We start from the raw sequence: 22,123 nt of genomic DNA, 5'->3' as shown, positions 1-22,123 counted from the left end.
GAGCCACCTGTATGATCAGAGACTTGCAAGGCAAGCCATATGAGGAAAGACTGAGGGACGTGGGCCTCTTCAGTGTAAAAAAGAGAAGGCTGAGAGGGGACTTGGTAGCAGCTTACTGCTACATCAGGGGAATACATCAAGGGCTCGGCGAACAACCGTTCATCAGGGCACACTTGTTGAAAACCAGGAGTAATGGCCACAAACACCTGGAAGACTGTTTCAGGCTTATCTCTAGGAAAAACTTCTTCACAGTTAGGGTGTCCAGCTTGTGGAATAAACTCCCACCAGAGGTGGTGGAAACTCCCTGGAAATCTTCAAGAGGAGACTGGATTGTCTTTCTGCCTAGTGCAGGGGAGTTCGTCCCAATGATCTTGCAAGGTCTCTTCCAGCCCCTTACAATCTACGAATCTATGACATTCCAACACAAAATACAGCATTACAGCTTTGAACTGTGCATGTAAAAATTAGATGTTTAAAAAAATTATAATGGCTTTTGGTTAAGAGAAGTTCTTAATTTTTCCTGTCTTTTAGTCAGAAAGGCATGCAAGACCTGTATCACAATCATTCAGGAGAATTTGTTTGTTGTTAGGAATCTTAGTATCAGATTTTGTTATGGATTATCATGTTAACATAAGAAATTCAGAAACTTGGTTGTCTGTCTTGCCAACAAAGGATTATTGTCACCTGCATTGTGTATGATGGAGACAAAATGTTGTTTGTTCAGTACTGTTATTCTCTTTTCCTCTTTGAATTAGTTGTGATCTGGAATTTACCTTTTCTTTCAACATGATATAAATGTTGATATTAAAAGTGTTTATGTACAGACAGTCCTAGACTTGCTGTTTTGAGTTACGTTTCAAAATTACAAGATTTATAAATTGGCACCCTGTTTCAACTTTCTGATGTCAGTTTCAACTTTACAAGGCTTGATCCGATGTGACGCCATGCCAGTGAACAAGTTTGCCGTGTCACCCACCTTCTTGGAGAACGTCTGTCCAAACTTCCTTGGACACTTTCTTTAAGAAAGCAGACAAGACTCCAGAAAAACTTGCAGCCAAGACTCCTAAGAAAACTTCAGCCAAGAACCCTTCTAAAAGTCCAACCAAGAGCCCTTCAAAAAGTCCAGCAAAGTCACAGCAAAGAAGTCCTTCCAAATCAATATGTTTGCTATTTACAATATAAATACATTAATGTAGCTATATTACTCGTGTGTACTTGATCGAGTACACAATTCTGGGGTATTTTTGGTGAACATAGGGTATCAGGCCTTGGTTCAGGAACCAATCCCCCATTTATAACGTTGTTTCTAATGAGAAAATTGGTTCCGAGTTGCAACGTTTCAACTTTAGACATGGTTTTCAGGAATCAGTTGTCATAAGTCTGAGGACTGCCTGTAGTCAATAGGTTAGATCAGTGAAATGAAGTGTTCTGTTGTAACCTCTTAAAATGGAGAGTGGAATTTATGCTGAACTCAGACTACAATGAGTTGCATGACAGTTGTTTGGACCAAAAGTAAATTGTTCATTTTCCTTACCAGAAAAGTAAGAATGGGAAAATCTGTAGCAGATTTAATTGAAGTAGGCTAGATTAAGTACTTAAAGTAATCTTGTTAGGAATGCGCTATAGTTTAAAGGGCTTTGTTTTCATAACTTCACCACTGTATAACTAAAAAGTTAAAATAGCTGACCAAACTGATTGATAGTTCTCGTTTTTTCACCTATAAAAGAGTAATTTAAAAAGCATTTTCATAAATAAATTAAACTAAGACATTGAGCCTTGCATTACATTAGAAATAGAGGGAAAACAAAGGCAGAATTATTTATTAAAATAGAAATTTACAGTGAGGCAGCTTAGTTCTAAGATTTTAAGAGCATTAAAAATACCTTTCTAATCAAGAATAAATTTTCCATTAACTCTTCAGGCACATAGTTCTCGTGCATCTTTTTCCAAAAATACCTAACTTGTAAGCCCCTCCATCTGACTGTATCTTGAATACTCCAGCACCAACATCTCCTTTTCAGACATGATGATCAGTATCCAGAATGGTAAAATACAGACCACATTATACAGGAAACCCACAGACCAATATACATATCTGCACAGAACCAACAATCACCCTAAACACATCAAGAAAGCTGTGATATACAGCCAAGCCCTTGGACACCACCGAATTTGCACTGAGGAGAACACCCGGGATTGCCACCTCACAAATCTCAAAACAGCTTTTACTCAACAAGGACATTCTTCCAGAGATAGATCGCACATTTGAAAGTGCCACCCAGATACCATGTGAAGAATTGCAGCAGTACAGAAGGAAAACCTTCATGAATTGCACACCGCTGGTTATGACATATCACCTCTCCCTCGAAACTATATGGAAAATCCTCAAACAATTGCAACTCATATTAGGAGACCCAATTCTTAAAGAGATCTTCCCAGAACCACCCATCCTAGCCTTCAAACAAGCACCAAACCTTGTTAACCTCATCACCAGAAGCAAACTTCCTATGGCCCAAAACACACTGAATGGATCCAGATCATGTCATGACAAGAAATGCAAAACCTGCCAACACATCTCCACCACCCCCACAATTACTACACCCCACAATACAGCCATCACCATTCCTGGATCTTACAGCTGCACCTCCAGAAATGTGATATATCTCATGCAGTGCACCAAATGCCCTGATGGAATATACACAGAAGAGACCAAACAAAAACTGTGTACCAGAATGAACACACACTAGAAATGTGTTAAAGACAGGAATACCCAGTTACCTCACAACTAAACCACTCCCTCTCCAATCTCTCAGTTCTAATTTAATCCTCAAGGGGAATTTACAAAACACTTTTCACAGATGAGCCTATAAAATTCACTTCATCAGCCTCGTAGGTACAAAAAATTACGTACTGAATTTAGACATTGGATTTATGACACATTATAACCTGCCTGACAGCTGACTCCCCAGGTACCTCTTCACTATTTACCTGGTGCTTTCATTCCCTGCCCCCCTTTTCTTCCCTGCCCCCTGCCTGTCTCTCACCCACTAACTCCTCAGTTTACATCTTTACTGGCTGCCTTTCTTGCATGCAGACCAGCCTCTGGCTTCTTTACTATTCGTTCCATCCAGGAAGAGCACACACCAACTGCAGATGTTTCCTCAGCTTGATGAAGGGTGTTTGTACCTGAAAGCTTGCTAAGAAGAATTTTTCCAACTATTTGAGTTGGTCTAATAAAAGATATCAGATTTACCCAAAGAACCTTGTCTGCCTATGTCCTTAGACCAGGGGTGTGGCCCACCAGCTGGATACAGACCACCAGGCTATTCTATCTGGCCCGCAGGGCCCCTAAAAAATATAGAAAATTAATAATAATCTGCCCCTGGCTGCCTGTCATGCGGCCCTCTATGGCTTGCCAAAACTCAGTAAGCAGGCCTCCACCTGAAATAATTGCCCGCCCCTGCCTTAGACCAACACAGCTACCATTTCTGCCCCTGTAACTTGTAAATCAACATCCATGTACCACTCCCTGTCCTTTCTAACTGTAAAGTACATTAACTAGATGTGAAGTGCTTTTTGCTCTGAAAAAACTTAGTAAGCATAAGAGAAAAATATTAATAGAATGGAAATGAATAACCAGTCCACTTAAGGCACAACATCACTTGAAGGTTCAGCCAGTTCTGGGTACCTGGCATAAACATGCCTGCTTGGAGCACAGTGTAGGTAGAGGGCATGAGATGACAGTGGTTTGTAACCCTCAGCATGTGGCAGCAGGTCTTAGTGAGGAGAGTCTGTAGGCTGGTGCTGATATGCTGGGAGTGGGCAAAGTGCGGCCTGTGGGCTGGATGTGGCCCGCCAAGCCATTCTATCTGGTCCTGGGGCCCCTAAAAAATTTAGAAAATTAATATTTATCTGCCCCTGGCTGCCTGTCATGCGGCCCTTGTTGGCTTGCCAAAACTCAGTAAGCGGCCCTCTGCCCGAAATAATTGCCCACCCCTGTGATATACTGAGAGGCAACAACCATAGTAAGCTGCAGTAAGTGTGGACCCTCCCTATATGTGGGAAGTGCAGACATCACAGCAAGATTTCACTGAGTGCACAATTAGTTTCTATTGTACATGGCATTTGTACATCCTGCCTGTGCATCTCCCATTGTGTTTGTGAACCTAGGCTTGTTTGTTTGTTTTTTGTTCCAGCTACTTAACAGTTAAATAATCCTTTTTCTGATTGGTATATTGACCCTCTTTATTGTGTCAGGAGAACAATAAGCACATGGTCTATTAGTAGGTAGCCCCTGTGCATTTCAGAAACCTTATACTCTCAAAGCTAATTGTTTTTCAGGGAACTATTTGCAAGTTTTGGAGTCCATGATAAACTGCAGCAATAATTGCCTCACAAACATCACTACACTAGCAAGAGCTTTGCTGGCACCATACTGGTTACCCACCAGCCTTTAGTAGTCTGGGGTAGCAAGATGGAAATAATAACTGACTTCTGGACTAGTACCACCTCCATTTTCTTTATATCCTGGCACTGGTGAGCTGGGGCAAAGTTTTCAAGAAAGCTTCGTCAAAGTGGACTTTCTTATCTGAAAGTCCTGGATCCAGTGCTGGTCATTTTAGTTCTGCATGACGTCATGGATGGTTTTCTTATATATACACCTGCCTTGAGGTGATTTTTGGTTTTGCCTTCTATTCTACTCCCCCACCTCCTACCCCCTCCTCTGAACATGAATATAGATGTAAGACTAAGAAACCATTAATAAGGAAAATGAAATAAAAGTATACAATGAGAAGGGTTTCTCTGTTTGGAGATGTTGGAGATAAAAGTACTTATATAAACAATTACTTTCTTTTTTCTCTCAAGGTCCCAGTGTGCCAATCAGATGAAAGAGTTAAAAGAACAATGTGAAGAAAGGATAGGTGAGATCACAAAAAAAGACAGTGAAGCACCACAGACTAAGGAACGCAAAGACGTCACAGATAATCCCAGTAAAAATTTCCAGGTAAGACTGTGGTTTAGTTTTACAAAATAGTCATATAGTTATTTAAGCTGTCACCACCAGAAGTGCAGTAAAGATTCACGCTAAGGTTGCTGCTCCTTAATCCTGTCCTGTGTAAATTAAACAGAAATTTGGGGATTTAATAAAAAGGGAAAAAGAAAGTCTAGGGATGAGTTATGTCCATGGGAAATGCAAGGCCTTTGTAGATGGGCAGGGCCTCAAGATAGGTGTTGGCTTAAGGGTTAAAGACCTATTGAACACCTGCAGGGCTTCTTCCAGGGAATTTACACTCCAGTCTTTGACCTCAGCCATCATCTTCCTACAATGGGGACTCATGTCTTTTTCTCTTAAGAGCACAGGTTTTAAGACTACAGTCCCCTTGAAGTTCACTGTAGTTATCCCTAGCAGGTCTGACCTTGGTGCAGCTTCTGCAGTGTTGTTTTCTCTTGAGACCAGCCAGCTTTTACAGAGCTCCATACCATTTATTTTAGTACAAAATTATTACAGAGAAAACAGTCCTCCAGCAATAAACTGTGTTCATGCTAAACTGACGAGGTGTCATGCATTGTCTCCATGAAGATCTGGTAGATACCAGTGCAGGTTTATTATGTTTCTGTTCCAGTCTCTATCTTTGTGTGCTCCTGCTTCCCATGCTTGTACAAAATCCCATGTTTAATCTGGACTCGCAGAATGCTAGGACTGATCCATATTCTTCCTATGTGGGTTACTATCAACTGGTTTATTGCAAGGTCTGTGGGCAGCTAGATGGGCTGGCAAGGCCAGAAAATGTGGGAAATCACTGGGAAGAGGGAAGGTCAGTGATTACCCTAAAAATATCCTAATTGGTACGCAAGTACATTCCGTCTGACTAGGGAGTGTATACAGTTTGACCAAAGGGTAATAGTTCGTCCTAACTTTCCATCTGAGAATTTGGTGGAGGGTGTAGATGAGGCAGGCAGTTTAATTATTGGCACTTCCCTCTTTCAAGTGTTTAGTGTGGGTACTTGTTGCCTGGGGTGGGGTTTGTTTTTTTGTTAAACCGGAATTGGAAATGGGGTTGGAAGAGTGGGGCAGAATGAATGCCTTGAAGAACCTGGGGAATAGGTTTGGGACTCTTAATGTGTGGTGCAGTGAAAAAGATGATCCCTTTTCAAAGGCCTTTGACCTCCCTCTGAAGGGAAGGTAGTGGTGTCCCCCACTGTCCAAACCCGGCACGCAAACATCTTACAAGTTGAGATTGCAGGTATTTTTGGCACTCTGCCCAAAAACATTGCCAACCGCTGGAGCAGCCTCTCTTGAGTCAATTCATCTGTCAAAAATAGACTGCCTTAGATCAATGTTTCCAAAACTTTGGAAGGAGCTCCACGTCAGGCAAATAAAACTAGTTTTGGCCTCTCCCTGCCTTCACAAACCATTCTTGGCTGCAGACCTGGCACATTACCAGGGTAGCCCTTGGGTAACTTGCCTTGCCACTGCACTATATTCCCAACTATTTACCTGTGCCTCCGAGGCCCCTGGATGGGTGGGGTGGGTATCCTGCAACCTTGCACTATGTAAAAAAAAAACTGCCCCAGGGGCATCTTCTAGGGCAGGAACTGAGTCAGTTAGAATTGGGTGGAGTAGTTGTAGAGGAGGTGAATTCAGCTTTGGCTTGTGATCTGTGTGCTAACAGTGCTGCCTGTGGATTACAGCTGTGTAGTATTTCTGGCTTCAGTGAAGAATTTAGTTCAAGTCAGTCTATTACTTGAATTGGTCTGTGGATTTGTCTTGTCAGGATTAAAATGAAAGATAAGTAGAGCACTGGGATAAATGTTTGGACTAATATCTTTGTCTCTCTATGCCCTAAGGTTAATATTCAGTTGCCAGCCTTTAACCAACTGGAGGTTCAGCAGAATGACCTGGAACAGCAGAAAAAAGATGAAGAAGAGAAGAGCAAAATTCCTGGAATCTTATCTGGAGAAGTACCAAAATCAACACTTAATGTGAAAAACGCATTTGAAAATGATTCTCATAGAAATAAAGGTAAAATTAGCCAATTACCTCACTAATACTTTAATAACAACTGAAGAGGTAGTGCCTAATTAACTGAACCTTCTTGATCTATTAAAATGCAAAAAGTTGCATATCAAATTAGTTTAGGCTACTTCAGAGTTTCATTAATCAGCCTTTTTCTTTCTTATGGACATTGCAGCTGATGACTCTGAAGACTGTTCAATTAAAACACTTCCATTAGTTTGAGAATGTGTTGTAATAGGTGCATGCATAGAAACAGTGTCAAGTTTGGTGGGTTTAAAATTGTACCCCTAATTTGCAATGGAAAAAGCTTTTTGTTTTCTGAAGCAAGCATTTGGCTTTAACAGTGTAAAAATGAGTTTGTATAGTAGTTGCAACTGCCATGGGACGACTAGAAATTATGCATTAAATTGAATTCAAGTTAATTAGCTTCTATACAAGGATTACTGGTTGAAGTGTAAGGGCCTGTCATACAGAACGTCAGACATGATGATCTCACAGTCCCCTTTGGCCTTAAACCCTCAGAAACCATGAATGAATGGATGGTTGCTATTGTCACAGTCCCCCCTTAGTACAAATATTAGAAGTTATAGAATACTAGGAATTTTAATTTGAGACACTGCTGCCTTTTTTTGAGTTTGCAGCTTATTGATCCTCCCTACAAAAGGGAAAGAGTGACTAGGAGGAAACTATTTGTTGTAGCTTTTTAAAGGCTTTTAATTTTTCCTACTGATGAAACACATTCTGCTGACTCTGATTTACACTGGTTTACAGATGGGACAAATGATCTGGTTACCATCAGTAAGCAGGAGGTGAAAGCAGAAGATGAGAAACTTTCCATTGATCAGGGACTTCCACAGGATTCAGCAAAGGCTACAGTAGATCATGAGGAACTACCTCCTGAACCAGGAAAAGAATCAAATCCATATGAAGTGGTAAAAAATGTAGTTGAAGACGGTGCAGAAGAACAGGAGTCATTCCGCGTGCAAGAACTGCCAGCCGGCCAGGCTACTAACCAAGAAAATGTTGCCAATGAGGAAGTGGAGAGGGAGCACCTTTTAAATTATGATGCTCAGCTGGATGACCAGGGGCCTAGTAAGGATGGTTGGTACAAAGGTTCACTCAGGCTACCTTGCTGCCAAGTGTCTGCAGCCATATCCATTTCCTTGTAGTAGGCTAGAAGTGTAACTTTCTTTCCTATGCAGAAATTAAATGCAACCATGCAGTGCTCTGCCACTTGGGAGAAGGCCTGGGAGGCAAGTTCCCTGCTTTCTTCACCCTGTGGGTAGAAGTTTGTTCCTGCTAATGAAGTCTTTGTTGATCACTAAATTTTGGAATAGTTTGCACCCAGTCTTCACAAGGTCTACTTTTTTATGGGTCATCATTGGGCCACATTATGGTTAGTTTCTGCCTTATTAGCACTTTGACTAATTAGCACATTGTCACCAGCTAGATTACTCTTAAGAGCAAATATAGCAGGATCTGATCACTTAAAACAGGGTTGTCATACTCATCTGGTCCCGCAGGCTAGATGAGGGGTATATGGTGTGTGGCCTGGATTGGGCATACAGACCGGTCCCATGTGTGGGATCCAGCTCACAGGGCTGGTCCAGTGTGGGTGGCCCATGCAACATATGCCCTGGATTGGCTGTGTGTGCTGTGTGCATATTGGCTCCAGCACCATACACCTCATGCAGTACATGCTGGCCCCAGCCTTTTGTGGCCTGATTTAGATTGGCCCAGGATCCAGCATGCAGAGCAGATCTGGTGTGGGTGCCACATGCAGTATACACCCTGTACCATGTGCAGCCTGCCCCAGATGTGCAGCATGCAGGGCTAGGGCCAGCGTATACTGTGCCTGTTGTATGCTGCTCAAAGACTTACAGAAAGTACGGAGCCCAATGATAGGGCTTCATGGACCAGGTCTGGCCTGTGGGCTGCGCCTTTGACACATCTGAATTAAACCATTTTGGGGAGATAGATTATTTTTGTTTCTTTCAACATATTTATTGTTTCTAACAAGGTGAACAAGTGCAGCTTGAATTCCCTTCCCGCCTTGTGTGTAAGCCACTATGCTTTTGTTCACTGTTCAGTGCTGTTCCCTAGTCACTTCACTTAGTTTCTCCTATTTATAAGTGTTCTTTGGCCCTGTTCTTGCTATGAGCATCTTGGAGATGTTGCATGCTCTCAGCATCCATGGAATCATTCGGGATATTGCAAGATTACACCTCAAAGGTGAAACAAGATCTCGCAATTGTTGTTGTTCAAACCTGATCTGCATATTTTGGCCACAAGTGTAGGCCCCTCTCACTGCAGAAAAATGTTTGTCAAACTTTCTCAGTTTAGACAGGCACTTCCCTATAATTGTTTATAGTAATTCTACAAGCAAAATAAGCTGTACCAGCAGAATAACTTCCATGCTGAAACTGAAGTCCTTGCTGTTATAGGAGGATCGCAAAAATACTCACCTGTGACTGGTGTAACAGGTAAAAAATACTAGTGTAGACAGAGCTGTATAGTAACTAACACTTTAGATGCCACTCCATCCTTAAAAGGCAAACAGGCACATGCTGAGTCATGTGTTGGCTGAGTAAGTTCTAGCCATCTATCAGAAAAGTTCTGTTGAAATAACAGAATCAGAAGCCTTCACATCTTAAAAGGTTGTTTGATTGCAAAGCTCAGCAATGCTGAAAGGTGACCTCTCTATATACAAGTGAGCAACCCTCTGTTAGGACCACAGATTAATCACATACACGTCTCTGCCAGGGCTTCACGTCAGGGAAGTCTATGAGAAAGCTGTATGCTAGTCTCATCAGTTTTGCATGCACCTGTTTCCAGATGTTTTGCAGGCAACAGTTGCATTTTGGAAAAAAGCCACAAAAATATTTTATTATGACTTTCCACCTTTTACTGGCTTGTTTTAATCCTGTAGCACAAACTGAAAAGGAATTCTTCACCTAGAGAACTGAGAACATAAGGAGGCTTTGGTTGGTAACTACTGCAGTATTTTAATTATTTAGCCCCAAAACATGCCCAAGGCATTTATCCTCTTGACACTCTGCCGGCTAAGGGACTAGCATCAGATTCCCCTTTCTTTTGTCTCCCATTGCCATTTCTCTACTTTAAGTATTCTGTACTCTCTTTGGGAAAGTTCAAATTCAGAGTAGGGTAGGCTACTGAAATGGTAGGCAAAAGCTTGGTACCAGCTTGGTATCAAGGCTGGAGTATTAGAAACTTGCGTCCCAGCCCTACTGTCTTGGATGATGGAGTGCATGCAGGATATGTAGCCAATCTCTTTGGGCCTCCATATTATAGTCTGCTATAGACATGCTGCTATTATGAGACCTCTAAAATGTCTGGCCTAGTCACTATAACTTCCTGAATAGAAGATTCTACTCTGCAGCTTTTCTTTGCTTCCTCCTATTATTATGAGGGCTTACGGTTGTGTTTTGGCATTGACTCTGCCAGCTGCAGCTGCTGGCTACCTTGTTACTGCATACAGCACTGTAAACCAGTAGTAAAGCAGTTGCCAGTTGGTGGCCCAGTTTTTGGCACTCAGGAGAAGACTCTTATGTATGGAGGGCTGGAAGGTTATGCCCTGTTGATTTCCTTGTTTGTAGCTGCTTGTGGCTGCAGAGGAATCTTGATCCCCTGAAGAAATAGCTTCGAATGAGGAGTTAGCTTAGTTTAAGATGAGCAATTGCTGTAGTTGGCACAAGGATGCTGAATGACTACCAGTAGGATCTTGATGGCAGATGTCTCTTGAGTAATGAATGAAAGCAAGGAACTGTCCCTCTGGTTAATCTCTGCTCTGAGATTTATAGGTTATGGGTACAGGTAATGCGTTAACTAGCATTGAACTATCTGACGAGCAGAACTTGATGAAATGGCTAATTGAATGCAGCTAGCCACCTTCTCTCAGGCTATAAAGTGGTTCTGCTTGAGCACAGAATTTCTGTTTCAGAGTATTACCTCTGGGTATATCCCAGAACTGGTTTTATCACCACTGCTGAATGGTGCTAGAGCTCCAAGGGTAGGAAAACTTCAGTGCCGAACAAGAACAGGAGCCGGATTGTTTCGGAGTCTTTTTTTCTGTGTTAGTAGAAATGATAAATACTGAAGAGAGTTTGCTGTATTACTTGGGCACTGCTTGATGTTGCCAAGTGAGAAGTCTGTGTTCTGGAGTTGCTAAAAAAGTAAAAAATACAGATGTTCTTTGATATTTGTGGCCCTTGTATTTTGTTAATCTGCTGGTGGCTGGAAGATGGAAGACATTCACAGTGTACATTGTAAGGCACTAGAGTCAGGAACTCTAAATTTAGACATAATACTTTAGGCCAGTCACTGGACATGTACAATGCTCCAGCACAATAACAGTGCCTAACCTAGATCCTTAAAGTTAAGTTTTCTTGTATTGGCCAGTAGATCTGCCCAGCCAATCAGCAGCTCTAACACTGTGGCATGGCCTGGCAAGGGCTGAACTTCCATGTGCTATGCTCTGGGAGGGAACAGAACCTAGCAGTGGGAGGTGGGGTAGGAAGAGGCAGTGGGGGGGCAATGTTGGTGGCAGTGGGGGCAGGAAGGCTGCATGAGGGAGAAGTGGGGGAGGCAGAGGGCAAGGCGGCCACCTGGACCTTCCCCAGACTCCTGACCCCTCTCCCGTCCTGCTCCACTGCTTTCTCTGTGGTAGTAGTGGGGCAGGGGATGAATTTAAGACAACCCTGTGATAATTAGATTTTATACCTGGAAAACTAACAAATTTATAAATTTTCAAATATAAAATCTAATTATGGGGGGGGTTGTCTTAAATTCATGGTAGACTTAGATTCAAATAAATGCAGTAAACTAATTGTGGTAAGCTGCTCCTATAGCATGAATATCTGGCTTCATGGGCTAATCCCTTTTTTAGTTAGGGATAGTCACTCTAGATCTATATGTATAGGCTTAGAATAAAGAGCCTGTTCTGTATTTGGGAGCTGGTTGGGTGAAAAAAATCCCGTACTCTTCTTTGGTTCTAGGATTAACATAACCTAAAACATATATTCTTAAAGCCACCCTTGCAACTTAACTGCTTGGTTGGCAGATTGTCAACCTGATAGGACACCCCCCCCCCACACACACACACCCTCTCCCCCAACAAAGGGGGTACCCTGAGACTTTATTGAAGAAACTAGCAAGTTTAAATGCAGCAATGTGATTTTTTATTTTTTTTTTTACTTGTCTTTCCAGACAAACAGAGACCTGAAGCAGTCAACCAGAACAAAGGAATTGACTACAACTTAGATGAGAATGAGGCTGAATCTGAAACGGACAAACAGGCTGCACTTGCAGGCAATGAACATAACTTGCATGGTAAGAAATAAAACTGATTTATGCCCTTGTATATTGTGCAAAAAGTGTTTTAGCGTTGTGTTTTTACAGCTCAGCCCTTAAGTGGTTTCTGTGGGAGATTCAGCTGAGTGGAGTTCTGCTCATTTTTAGGTAACTTTGCCACTGAGAAGGTCTTTGAAAATATTAAGGACCTGACTTCTGCTGTCACCATTTTTATATTGCTGTAGTCGTGCTACCTCTGACTTAGATGAGAAGGGAGAATCAGGTGCACACTGCAGTTTCATTGTACACGACAATGCAAGCCTTACTATATACATCTGACTGGGGATGTAAATACCGTTTAAATAAATAGTCGTTCACCCTGTTGTAATTACAACAAGTTAAACAATTAATCAGTTAGGTGCAGGGATAAGGACAGGGGCAGCAGTGTTAGGCTCCAGCCTGTGGCTTTGAGAAGTTAAGGAGGGGAGGGGGGGAAGGTGCTGAGCCCTGGGCCTGCCCTGACCCACCCTGCTGTGTAGGAGGTGCTGCACTCATCCTCCCAGAGCAGCATGGGGAGCTGGGAGCCAAAGCAGCCCTGCCAAGCAGACAGCACAGCCCAGGAAGCCCCAGGGGACAGCAGCCAGTGAGGGGCTTTTACTAGCCCACTGCAGCTGCTGGCACACTTTGAAGGAGGGAGCAGGCAACCCCACCATCCCCTCCCCTCCTTTGTTCCCCCTACTCTGCCTCACTGTTCTCTCCCTGTCTCCCTCCGTATAGCCTAGTTATTACTTATTAGTCAACCCTCCCTCTCTTCTCCTTCTCGTTCATCTCTCCCTCCTTCCTTCCTGCCCTGCTGCTTTCTGGTTCTGGCTGGAGCACCACGGGGCTTCCCTTCCCTCTGGGACCTTGCCCAGCCCCAGGCTAAGCAATAACTGGCAAGCTAGAACAGCTTATCACTGAGCTTAGTGATTAGGTTAATAGGTTAAACTGTTCACATCCCTACATCTGACACTGTATTATCCTAGTGAAAAACAGTTCTTTCAAATAAGGACAGTGGTGAGCTTCTCTAATTATGTTCCACCTCTTTTTTTAGATGCACAATGCAGTGTAGGTTATCTTGGCTCTTATACTATTCTTTAAGGAGAATTTCATACACTTTTTCTCCTCCCTAATTAGTGCCAAACTCTGATCAGAAAGTGAAAAGCCACTTCCTTGGGCAAGCTGAAGAGGAGCAACAGAAGCTGTGAATAAGGAAGCTCGTCTCATGCAATTCAGTTGCCTTCTAGCAAATGCAGAGCCAAGGCAGTTGAGAAGGCTTGACTGTCATCTCCTCAAGACTTTAAGAACCCCAAATAAAGTAGATAACTGTTGTGAAATCTTAGTCCTTTGTTGGTTAAAACAATACCTTCTCTCTCTCCTGAGGTTTGTTTTTCATGCAGTTTTGACCTCTGTAACAAAACGGGCTCTCTCTTTCTGGTTAAAAATCTAAATGAACTAGCAATAATTGTAGTAATACTTTCAAACAATAAACCAAATTGTACACTCATACCACAGTGACACTGTTTAACCCCCTCCTCCCCCCCCATGCTTATCTAAATCACTCTAAGGTTTGCTGTACTATGGATGAGGTAGTGTACAGACAGAAAAACTAGCTTTAAATGAGTTAGTTTATGTACTTGGAAGTAGCTTAGCCCTAGCAGCACAGAGCTTGATACCAGCTAATTCACCCTGCCAAGAAGGAGAGAGAGGGGTCTTCTAGCCTGCGCTGCTCTCCATGATGTGATGGTAGAGTGCTTCCAGCATCAGACCCAGCTTGGTTGGGTCTCTCTCATGACACTGCAGTATAGATATGCTAGTTATATCTTGAATCCATACTTGTCCTTCAATGTTTATCTATAATACTTTTCTCTTGTACCTAATATTATCTGCCTGTTTACAGAATCTCCACCAAAGCTAGAAGACTTGGCCTGACCCCTCAAACTTTTTCTTGGCTTTTTTTTAATCCTTTTATGAGATCTGTTCCCCATACACAAAATTGGTACTTCCCAATGGAAAGTCACTTAAGAGTAGTGCTGGAATCACATTAGCTAGGCAATCAGGATGAAGTGGCATTGACCTATATGGTTCATTTTACTAGAAGGATTTGTCTTGTCAGATTTGTAGGCTTCTAAAGCTACTTATCACCTCTGAGGGAGGGTCTGAACAGTTGTGCCATGTATACCCTTCACTTCACCCATGTAGTATTCCCTGCTGCAGAGACTGGAAAGTCGCAGGCTTTACTTAAAACAAAAGAACTTGCCAAGCATCTTCTTCGCAGGGTAACTAAAGCCATTGTGCAGTTAGAAGGCATGATTATAAAAAGCCCCACAAGTGACCCTTATGTATATTGTGAAGTGCTGCTTTATGCACAACATACCTTATTGCCACTAAGTTTTAATAGTCTTTATTGTAGGTTGTTGAACGTGCTCATTGTGATAAAACATACAATACCTCTTAATAGTCATAGTACTTATGGGCGTCCTAGACCCTACTTGTTACAAGACCTGTTAGAAAGTAGTTCAAATTGGAAAAGGTCCACAGCACTCTGATCTCTTGTCAGAGCATTATTCATACCTTATCTGCGCTCCTCTGTTCTATGCCATGTTTCACTTGCGTGCTTCACTAACAGCAGGGAGCCTAATGGGCTTTGGCTCTTGGTATATATGGTTGCCTGCAGAAGCCTGTGGGCTGTAGCTTAGCATTTTGCAATCCAAAAAGAAAAGCATTTTAAACCAACCTGTGTCTGTTAAGTCTAAGCATTTGTATCCATTTGTGTCTGTACACTTTGTTTCAATGAAGAAAGGGTAGTGGGCATGACTTAACTGTGCAATCATTTGTACAATATAAGAAAATTATATTTTGAAGCAAGGGAAATCTGATTCATAATTGTATTTTAATGCACTTTATTTCCTTATCAGTGATGTACTTCATGTCTTCTTTTTTAGCAATGCTGTATCACAGTACCAGGAGTAGAGCTACAGTAACTAGAGAGCTCTAGTGTATGACTCGAAGGTTTTTATTTTACAATTAAGAAGTAATTGTCCATCTGGTAAATGATGCAGCACTCGGTTAAGATTCAGTAAGCCTGGCCTGTTATATAAACCACAAATGCACACTTGACAAGTTTCTTGAAGTGTTCTAAGAAAGGAACTATTCTCCTCTAGCCTTCAGTACACAATACGTTGTAATACAGACACAGAGCAGTATTACACTCCAGAAAAATTTTCTCTCAGTGTATTGAATCATTTTTGCAGGAATACTTTGTCAGAATTAGAGAAGGAGGAACGCAGACTTAAGCATGGATTGATAAAGTTAGGATATAATGCCTTTTGTTTTATTAATAAAAGTTGTTATGGTCCTACCATTTCAATCATTTTGGACTGTTGTAAGCCACACTGCTTACACAGCTTCAAAAATCAACATTAATGATGATTCACTCAACCACAACCTATTAGGTGAGGGTCAAGTCATCTAATCCAGTTTTTTTCTACATTATAGGAATAGAGTCCTAGTCTACTTTCATATTTATTTTCACGCAGGTACGCAAGTCAACTGCAGCCGTAATAATTGGACGTTATGCAAAATGCAAAACTGTTTTGGAAACTAACTTCTGCATAAAATTTTACTTATTGGGTGCGTCTACACGTTTATTAATGCGCATTAAATTCAGTTCCTCTATTGTGAGGTACTAGGAAAAGTGCATTAGTCTATTTAAATGTGCATTAGCAAAAGTGCATGTTTTTTTTTTTGTGATGCTTTAATGCGCATTAAAATAGGCTAATGCACATTAAAGCGCATGTGTAGATGTGCCCAGTGAGCATTACATTCTAACCAAGTAGAAGGTACTGTATAGAGTGATCTCAAGTTGAACAGATGGTTCTCGACTTTGATGTGGTTGGTAAAACCTGGATTTAAAGAAATGTATATACTGTTTCAGTTGTCTTGTAAAACTAGTCTCTCTTGGCTGTAGGAATAACCCCAAATAAAATGAAGTCAGTTAAGGATTGTCATATGTAACTATTTTTCAAGGGCAAGAATCCTGTAGCACAAAACATAATTACTATACCTCAATGAGGGTAAGAGTATGAAAGCCGGTGTTCAAAAGGAAGCGAGTGTTTTGGCTTTATCCCCAAAGCAAAAGTACATCAAATTATGGGTTTTTAAAATGGTTTTCAAAGGATTTGTGGGAAGAAATGAATACTTGGAACTGTGATTTTAAGTAGCTTTGTATGTTGCCTAAAACATTAATTTGTATTTGCTCAGATGGGGAAGAGTCTTCTGAGCCATTATGAACTTGGGGGAAGTTGTGTTTAGTCTTTGTTAAAAATACATTTGTGCTTTTTTTTAACTGAAGCCTGAATGATTTTAGCTAAACCTTTTGAAATAAAAACGAAATCCTTCTCACGTGTGCGTTCACTTACTTTGAACAGTCAGCCCAGCATTGTTTCCTGTGCTGGGGTGGGGGCAGGGGGCTGTTCCATTTATGTACACTTCTGCTATATCTGTTCCATAAATCACAGGTGTCAAACATCTGATCTGGCCTGTGGAGCCTCTCTGTCCAGCCATTGGAATTTGGGGGTGTGCCTACTTCAGAGGCCCTGGTGGCCATGACTGTTGGCAGTGAGTTCGGCTTGCCACTGCCATGTTTGGACTGTTGCTGTGCACCCAGACCTCTCGCAGACCCATTGCTGCTGCTGTGGTGGCCAACCCATGCACTAGGCTAAATCTAGCCCAGGGCCCTAAGTGAAGTTGACACCCCTTCCATAAATGATACTGTACTGAAATCACTTAACTTCTCAACACATTACCTACTGGCCAGCTTTGTGGTTTCCTTTACAAGAGTGAGTTCTCTCTACTTAAACCCTGTTATTAGGGCAAGAAAGGAAGTTGTTGGATAGGGCTGACTCCAAAGCAATGTGTTTTAAAGGAATATGTTGCTTTTGATCAAAAGAGTCTTTTGAAATGACTTTTTATTTCTGAGTTCAAAATTAGAACAAAATGATAAAGGAAAACTTTTGCCTGAGCCCCTCTCTGCCTGGAGATTTCATTCTGCTGGATGTTTCAGTTTTCTTTTGTCCCAGAATTGAAAGATTTAAACTTGTAGAATATCCTGAAAACTGGAAAACCCAAGACCTGCTCAGCTTTACCTTCTTGCCTCTGGTCTCTTCCATCTGAGTGTCAGTTACTCATTCTGTTTCCAGGGTTATTTTCAGAAGAGTCAATGACAAATTAGGCATGGATACCATCCCTTCCAGCACATGCACAGTCTCTCTAACACCTGCCTGTCCCAAAGACCAAGCTGTATTGTTGGCTCCCAGAATGAACTTTTAATCACTCTTCTATCCAAAAACACTTTCTTGCCCACTATCTCTCAACAATGAAGTAGGTAAATGTGCAGGTAGACTAGGAAGTGCCCACTCTGCTCAACATATTAGCATTCTTTAACTTGCTGAGGGCTCTGTAATTTGATCACAGACTTTTAAGACTAAGGTTGGCCACCTAGGAATGACTGAATACAGAAATTATTTTCTGTTAGCTTGAAATGAGGGGAACTGGTCTCCACAGTGAAGGCATCTTTTAGTCAGCTGCAGACTGACTGCATACAAATGGTTTAACACCATTCGTTTGAAAACGGATGAATGTAATTATGATAAAGCCTGTCTTGCTTTGTGCATAAAATAAGAAATAAGTGCAGGTAGATTCACTGCATCTCTTTGTATATTCTTTATCGCTCTTAGCACACAGGATAAATGAGGTAGCTTACCTCTGAATGAAGCCAAGTTAAATTACCACATCTTAGCTCAGGGGCAGGCAATTATTTTGGGTGGAGGGCCACTGTACCAAGTTTTGGCAAGCCATCAAGTGCCACATGACAGGCAGCCAGGGGCAGATAAATATAAATTTTCTAAATTTTTTAGGGGCCCGCGGGCCAGATATGGCCTGGCAAGCTGCATTTTGCCCACCCCTGGTTAGCTTCACCTACCACAGGGTTGGAGTGAACATATAGCAGTTACAATGGAGAAGCTGAAGACTCTTTATAAGTGGCAATCCCCTGGTAAAGTGTTTTTAACTTTGCATGAACTGCACGCTGCCTGATTTTTTCCAACTTACAGCTGGATCTGTGTGTGACACAAATATTGCTGGCTTTGTTACTGGATATGGCTCTGGCTCTGAATTATATACATCCATGTACATCCTGCTATCACTCAGCAGCATTCAATACATCTAGGGGACACTTGATTTGCCTTGGAGGAATGTGTATGAATACAATGAAGGGCCAAGTTTCTGAAAACGCTTGAGAATCAGGATGGGCAAGTGCACCCCCAGCCGTGTTAGCACAAGTCAGTTTTTCAAAGGGGCTCAGTTCCTATGCAGGCTCATGTTTGCTCCCAGGCATTTTTTCCTAAAAAACTGGTCACAAACTAAATGCTAAATTTGAGCAGCACAGATAGGAGCTGAACTCTTCAAAAAGCTACTCCCATATTTAACAGAGGGTAACAATTCAGTGCCTCAAATGCCTCAAGCAGGAAAACAGACGGCCTCTAAGTCTCTCTCAGCATACCCTAAGTACTTATATGCTAGAAATAACACATCACTAAGGCAAAGTCAGATAGTTTAAGCTAAATCTGGGCAAGAGCAATTCTTTGAAGAAAGTTCAAATTATGACATTTTAATTTCAAGGAATTTGAGAGTGTCAACAGTCTGCAGTCTCCTATAGGTGCCACCAGGTTCAAAACAGTAAGTTACAAACCATGCAATTCTATCAAAAAGGTTTAATATCTGTCCAAAATGTGATTATAATCTAATTCCCCTCATGCTCCATGCCTCCCCACTGAAGATGATTTCAGAATTTTTGCTCAGATCTTCATGGCTTTTAGGAGACAAGACCCAGCCTCTGTTACCATGACTCAGTATGACAGTTTGCTTCTCAGAAAAAGTGGATTTATTAAACAGAAGGGTGAGACTTGTCAGAACAGAACAAATCAAATCAGACTATGCATCTTACCATGTTCAGGACAAATTTCATGGTTCACATGCACCACAGTTTGAAGTCCCTGTCCCCCCCATAACCTTACTGTTCATTAGAGGGAAAGGAAGAATATTCATAGAGCAATCAGCTGTGATTAGAATTAAGTGGTGGAACTATGTAAGGTACTTGGATGTTCAGGTAGTGAGAGTGGAAGTGATCAGTGACCAGTTAGAGATGGGTTTTTGCACCCAGAGATCTAATTTTTTGAAGAAAATCCTTGAGATAGTTTCTACTTTTTCTTCAACCCTAGCTTAAACTGAAGATCATGTACACTTCTTTTCCAATTCACAGAGGCAAAGTTAAGGTTTTGAAGTTGACATTCCACTTAATTTGTCTTTAAAATTAGTATCTTCTTAGTAATCCTTTCCAAAGCATTCACAAAACAGGATCAATAAAACAATTAAAAGATTAAGATTTTCCCCTGACGGGACTCAAGTTCAGGACTTGTAGCACTTTTGAAATGACATCACAACCACCCAAAACAACACCTGTTTTTTTTTTAAAGGACTAGTGCCACTTTAAAATATGAAATGAAGGTATGTGAATCAGATGACCTCCAGCCCCTCAGAACAGCATGTGGTTAGCCCCAGGAAGTGACTAAAAATTGGACCGTCTTATTCCTGAAGTTTGCTGTATGTGTATTCTGACTTGTATGAATCCTTCCAGCCCTCATCCCTAGCAACTTCAAGTGGTGGGGAGACTTCTTCTGGGCCAGCTGTGGAAAGAAAATCAGAACCCTTGCTAAGGGTTATCCCTCTACTTGTGGGCAGGCAGTTTTTTCATGGGTTTGAAGAAGGGCTCTGAAGTTAACTGGCTGGACAGAAACATGGTGGCTTAAGCTTGCTCTTCAGTGTAAATCATATAAAAACCCTTGACCCTTTCTTTCTGGAGGCACCATTCTGTCCTGGGAAGGAAAACTGTTCTCTTCACCCTTCTTGGATTAGAATAAAAACTGAGCTTTGGGGATTTGCTGTGGGCTGCTGCTAGTCCCCTTATTAATGATGGAAGAATTCCTCCCTGACCCTAGCAATATGGTTTCAGTCATCCCTTCCTCTCACCCAGCCAGAAACCTACTGGTAGGTTGGACTTCAATATTCTTTTATTCACTATGTGGCAAATGCCAGAGCAAATAATCTTTTCACAGAGGTTCCTGGTTTCCTGATAAACCAGAAATGGAAATAGATCAGGAAAAGTAATTTCCTGAAGGTAAGGAGGAGATCTGGGGTTCCTAATGCCTGGTTATAGTAAGGACACAGTTCCTGCTTCCTCAGCCTGTTAACTTTCATAGAAGAATAGGTGATGGGGTCCTAGGAGCAGTGTAGGAACCAGATGAAGACAGTAGGTGGCTGACAATACTTCTCCGGGAGGTGGAAATCAAAGGAAGGAAGACTTGTACTGGCCCAGTTGTTTCTAAATGAGCAGCTTTAGAAAGCTGAGGGCTATTTATAATACACACTCCTGGTGTCTTGTTTTCCTGTGGTATAATTCCTGTACATCTATGGCTACAACACCACTTTTAATGCTACGTACAAGGGATAGTCCTTTCTAATGAAGAAAAACTTTTACTTGTGTTAACAATGTGAGTTAATATGTCTGTCAAAAAAGAAAGTGTTCTTTATACAGATTCATGTCACATGTGTTAACTATGTTATAATTCCAGAAACTTTACCTTGTAGAGTTTTACATATTGGGCAGCTCCCAGGAATGAGCTAAACATGTCTGCAAAGATTGGCAGAGGGATATATAATGGTAACAACTTAGCTGTAACAGTGATCTGGATCTTTTGGCAAGCTGAGTCCATTCAAACACAGCTTATTTTAATATGACCAAATTCAAATGTATATATCTAGGAATGAAGGACACGGACTATGCCTAGAGAATGGTGAACTTTATTCTGGAAAGCAGTTCCTCTGAAAAGGATTTAAGGGTCACACTGGACACTCAACTGAATGCAAGCTCCTAGTACAATACCACAGCAAAATAGGCTAATGTACAAGCAGGGAATAAGGAGTAGGAAGGTGATTTTACTTTTCTGTATGTGTGGTGAGTATACTGTTGAAACAATATGTTCACTTCTGCTGTCTGTGGTTTAAAAAGGACACTGAAAAATTAGAGGGTGCAGAAAAGAGCAGTAAATAAATAAAAAATAGAATTGAGAACTGGACAAAATGTCTCTCAGTGAGATGCACAGAGTTATTGCTGTTTAGCTCATCAAAAAGAAGGCTGAAGGATGATTTGATTTGATGACAGTGTATAAATACTTCCATGAGCAGTATATTCTAGATACTCCCAAGTTTAATTCAGAAAAGAAAACTGTAACAAAAAACAATGTATGGAAACTAAAAATCAGAGAGTTTAATATATAAAAAAAAAAGAGGCAGTTTTAATGGTGGGGTCATTAACCACTGGAACAAACTACCAAAGGCCCTCTTCTCAATGCCTTTAAATGAAGACCATATGACTTTCTGAAAGATGTTCTTTAATCAAAATGTGTTGGGCTTAGTACAGAGGGAACTGCATGAAATGTGATGGCCTGATATGCAGGAGGTCAGTCCAGATGATCTGTGCAAGCAGAATATGGAGAACAACTGGCTATGTCAGCGGTACTGCAGAGAAAGACTAGAGATATCAAGAGTGGTAGGGCAGAACAAAAAAAGGATTCCTGCTTCTCTACTCAGCACTGGTAAAACCCCAACTGGTATAAAGTGTACTGTGTCTAGTTTTGA

General features: G+C 41.5%; 1 protein-coding gene across 4 annotated transcripts in view; it reads left to right on the top strand.

Moving 5' to 3' along the window:
- GOLM1 (golgi membrane protein 1) overlaps positions 1-16,771 on the top strand; it is a 60,217-nt gene extending 43,446 nt beyond the window's left edge. For 3 of the 4 annotated variants that reach the window (XM_014608784.3, XM_006265664.4, XM_019478115.2), the window contains exons 6-10: positions 4,867-5,005; positions 6,850-7,024; positions 7,790-8,119; positions 12,245-12,367; positions 13,505-16,771. In XM_014608784.3, coding sequence (XP_014464270.1) covers positions 4,867-5,005; positions 6,850-7,024; positions 7,790-8,119; positions 12,245-12,367; positions 13,505-13,575 — 838 coding nt within the window. In that variant the 3' untranslated portion in view covers positions 13,576-16,771. The remainder of the gene's footprint in view (positions 1-4,866; positions 5,006-6,849; positions 7,025-7,789; positions 8,120-12,244; positions 12,368-13,504) is intronic. The other variant, XM_059724829.1, reaches the window with a different exon arrangement.
- Positions 16,772-22,123: the final 5,352 nt, after the last annotated feature.

The sequence above is a fragment of the Alligator mississippiensis genome, chromosome 3, assembly GCF_030867095.1.
Source record: "Alligator mississippiensis isolate rAllMis1 chromosome 3, rAllMis1, whole genome shotgun sequence".
Classification (NCBI taxonomy): Eukaryota; Metazoa; Chordata; order Crocodylia; family Alligatoridae; genus Alligator; species Alligator mississippiensis.
The sequence above is the reverse complement of the archived record's forward strand: the minus strand, read 5'-3'. Positions and strand labels throughout refer to the sequence as shown.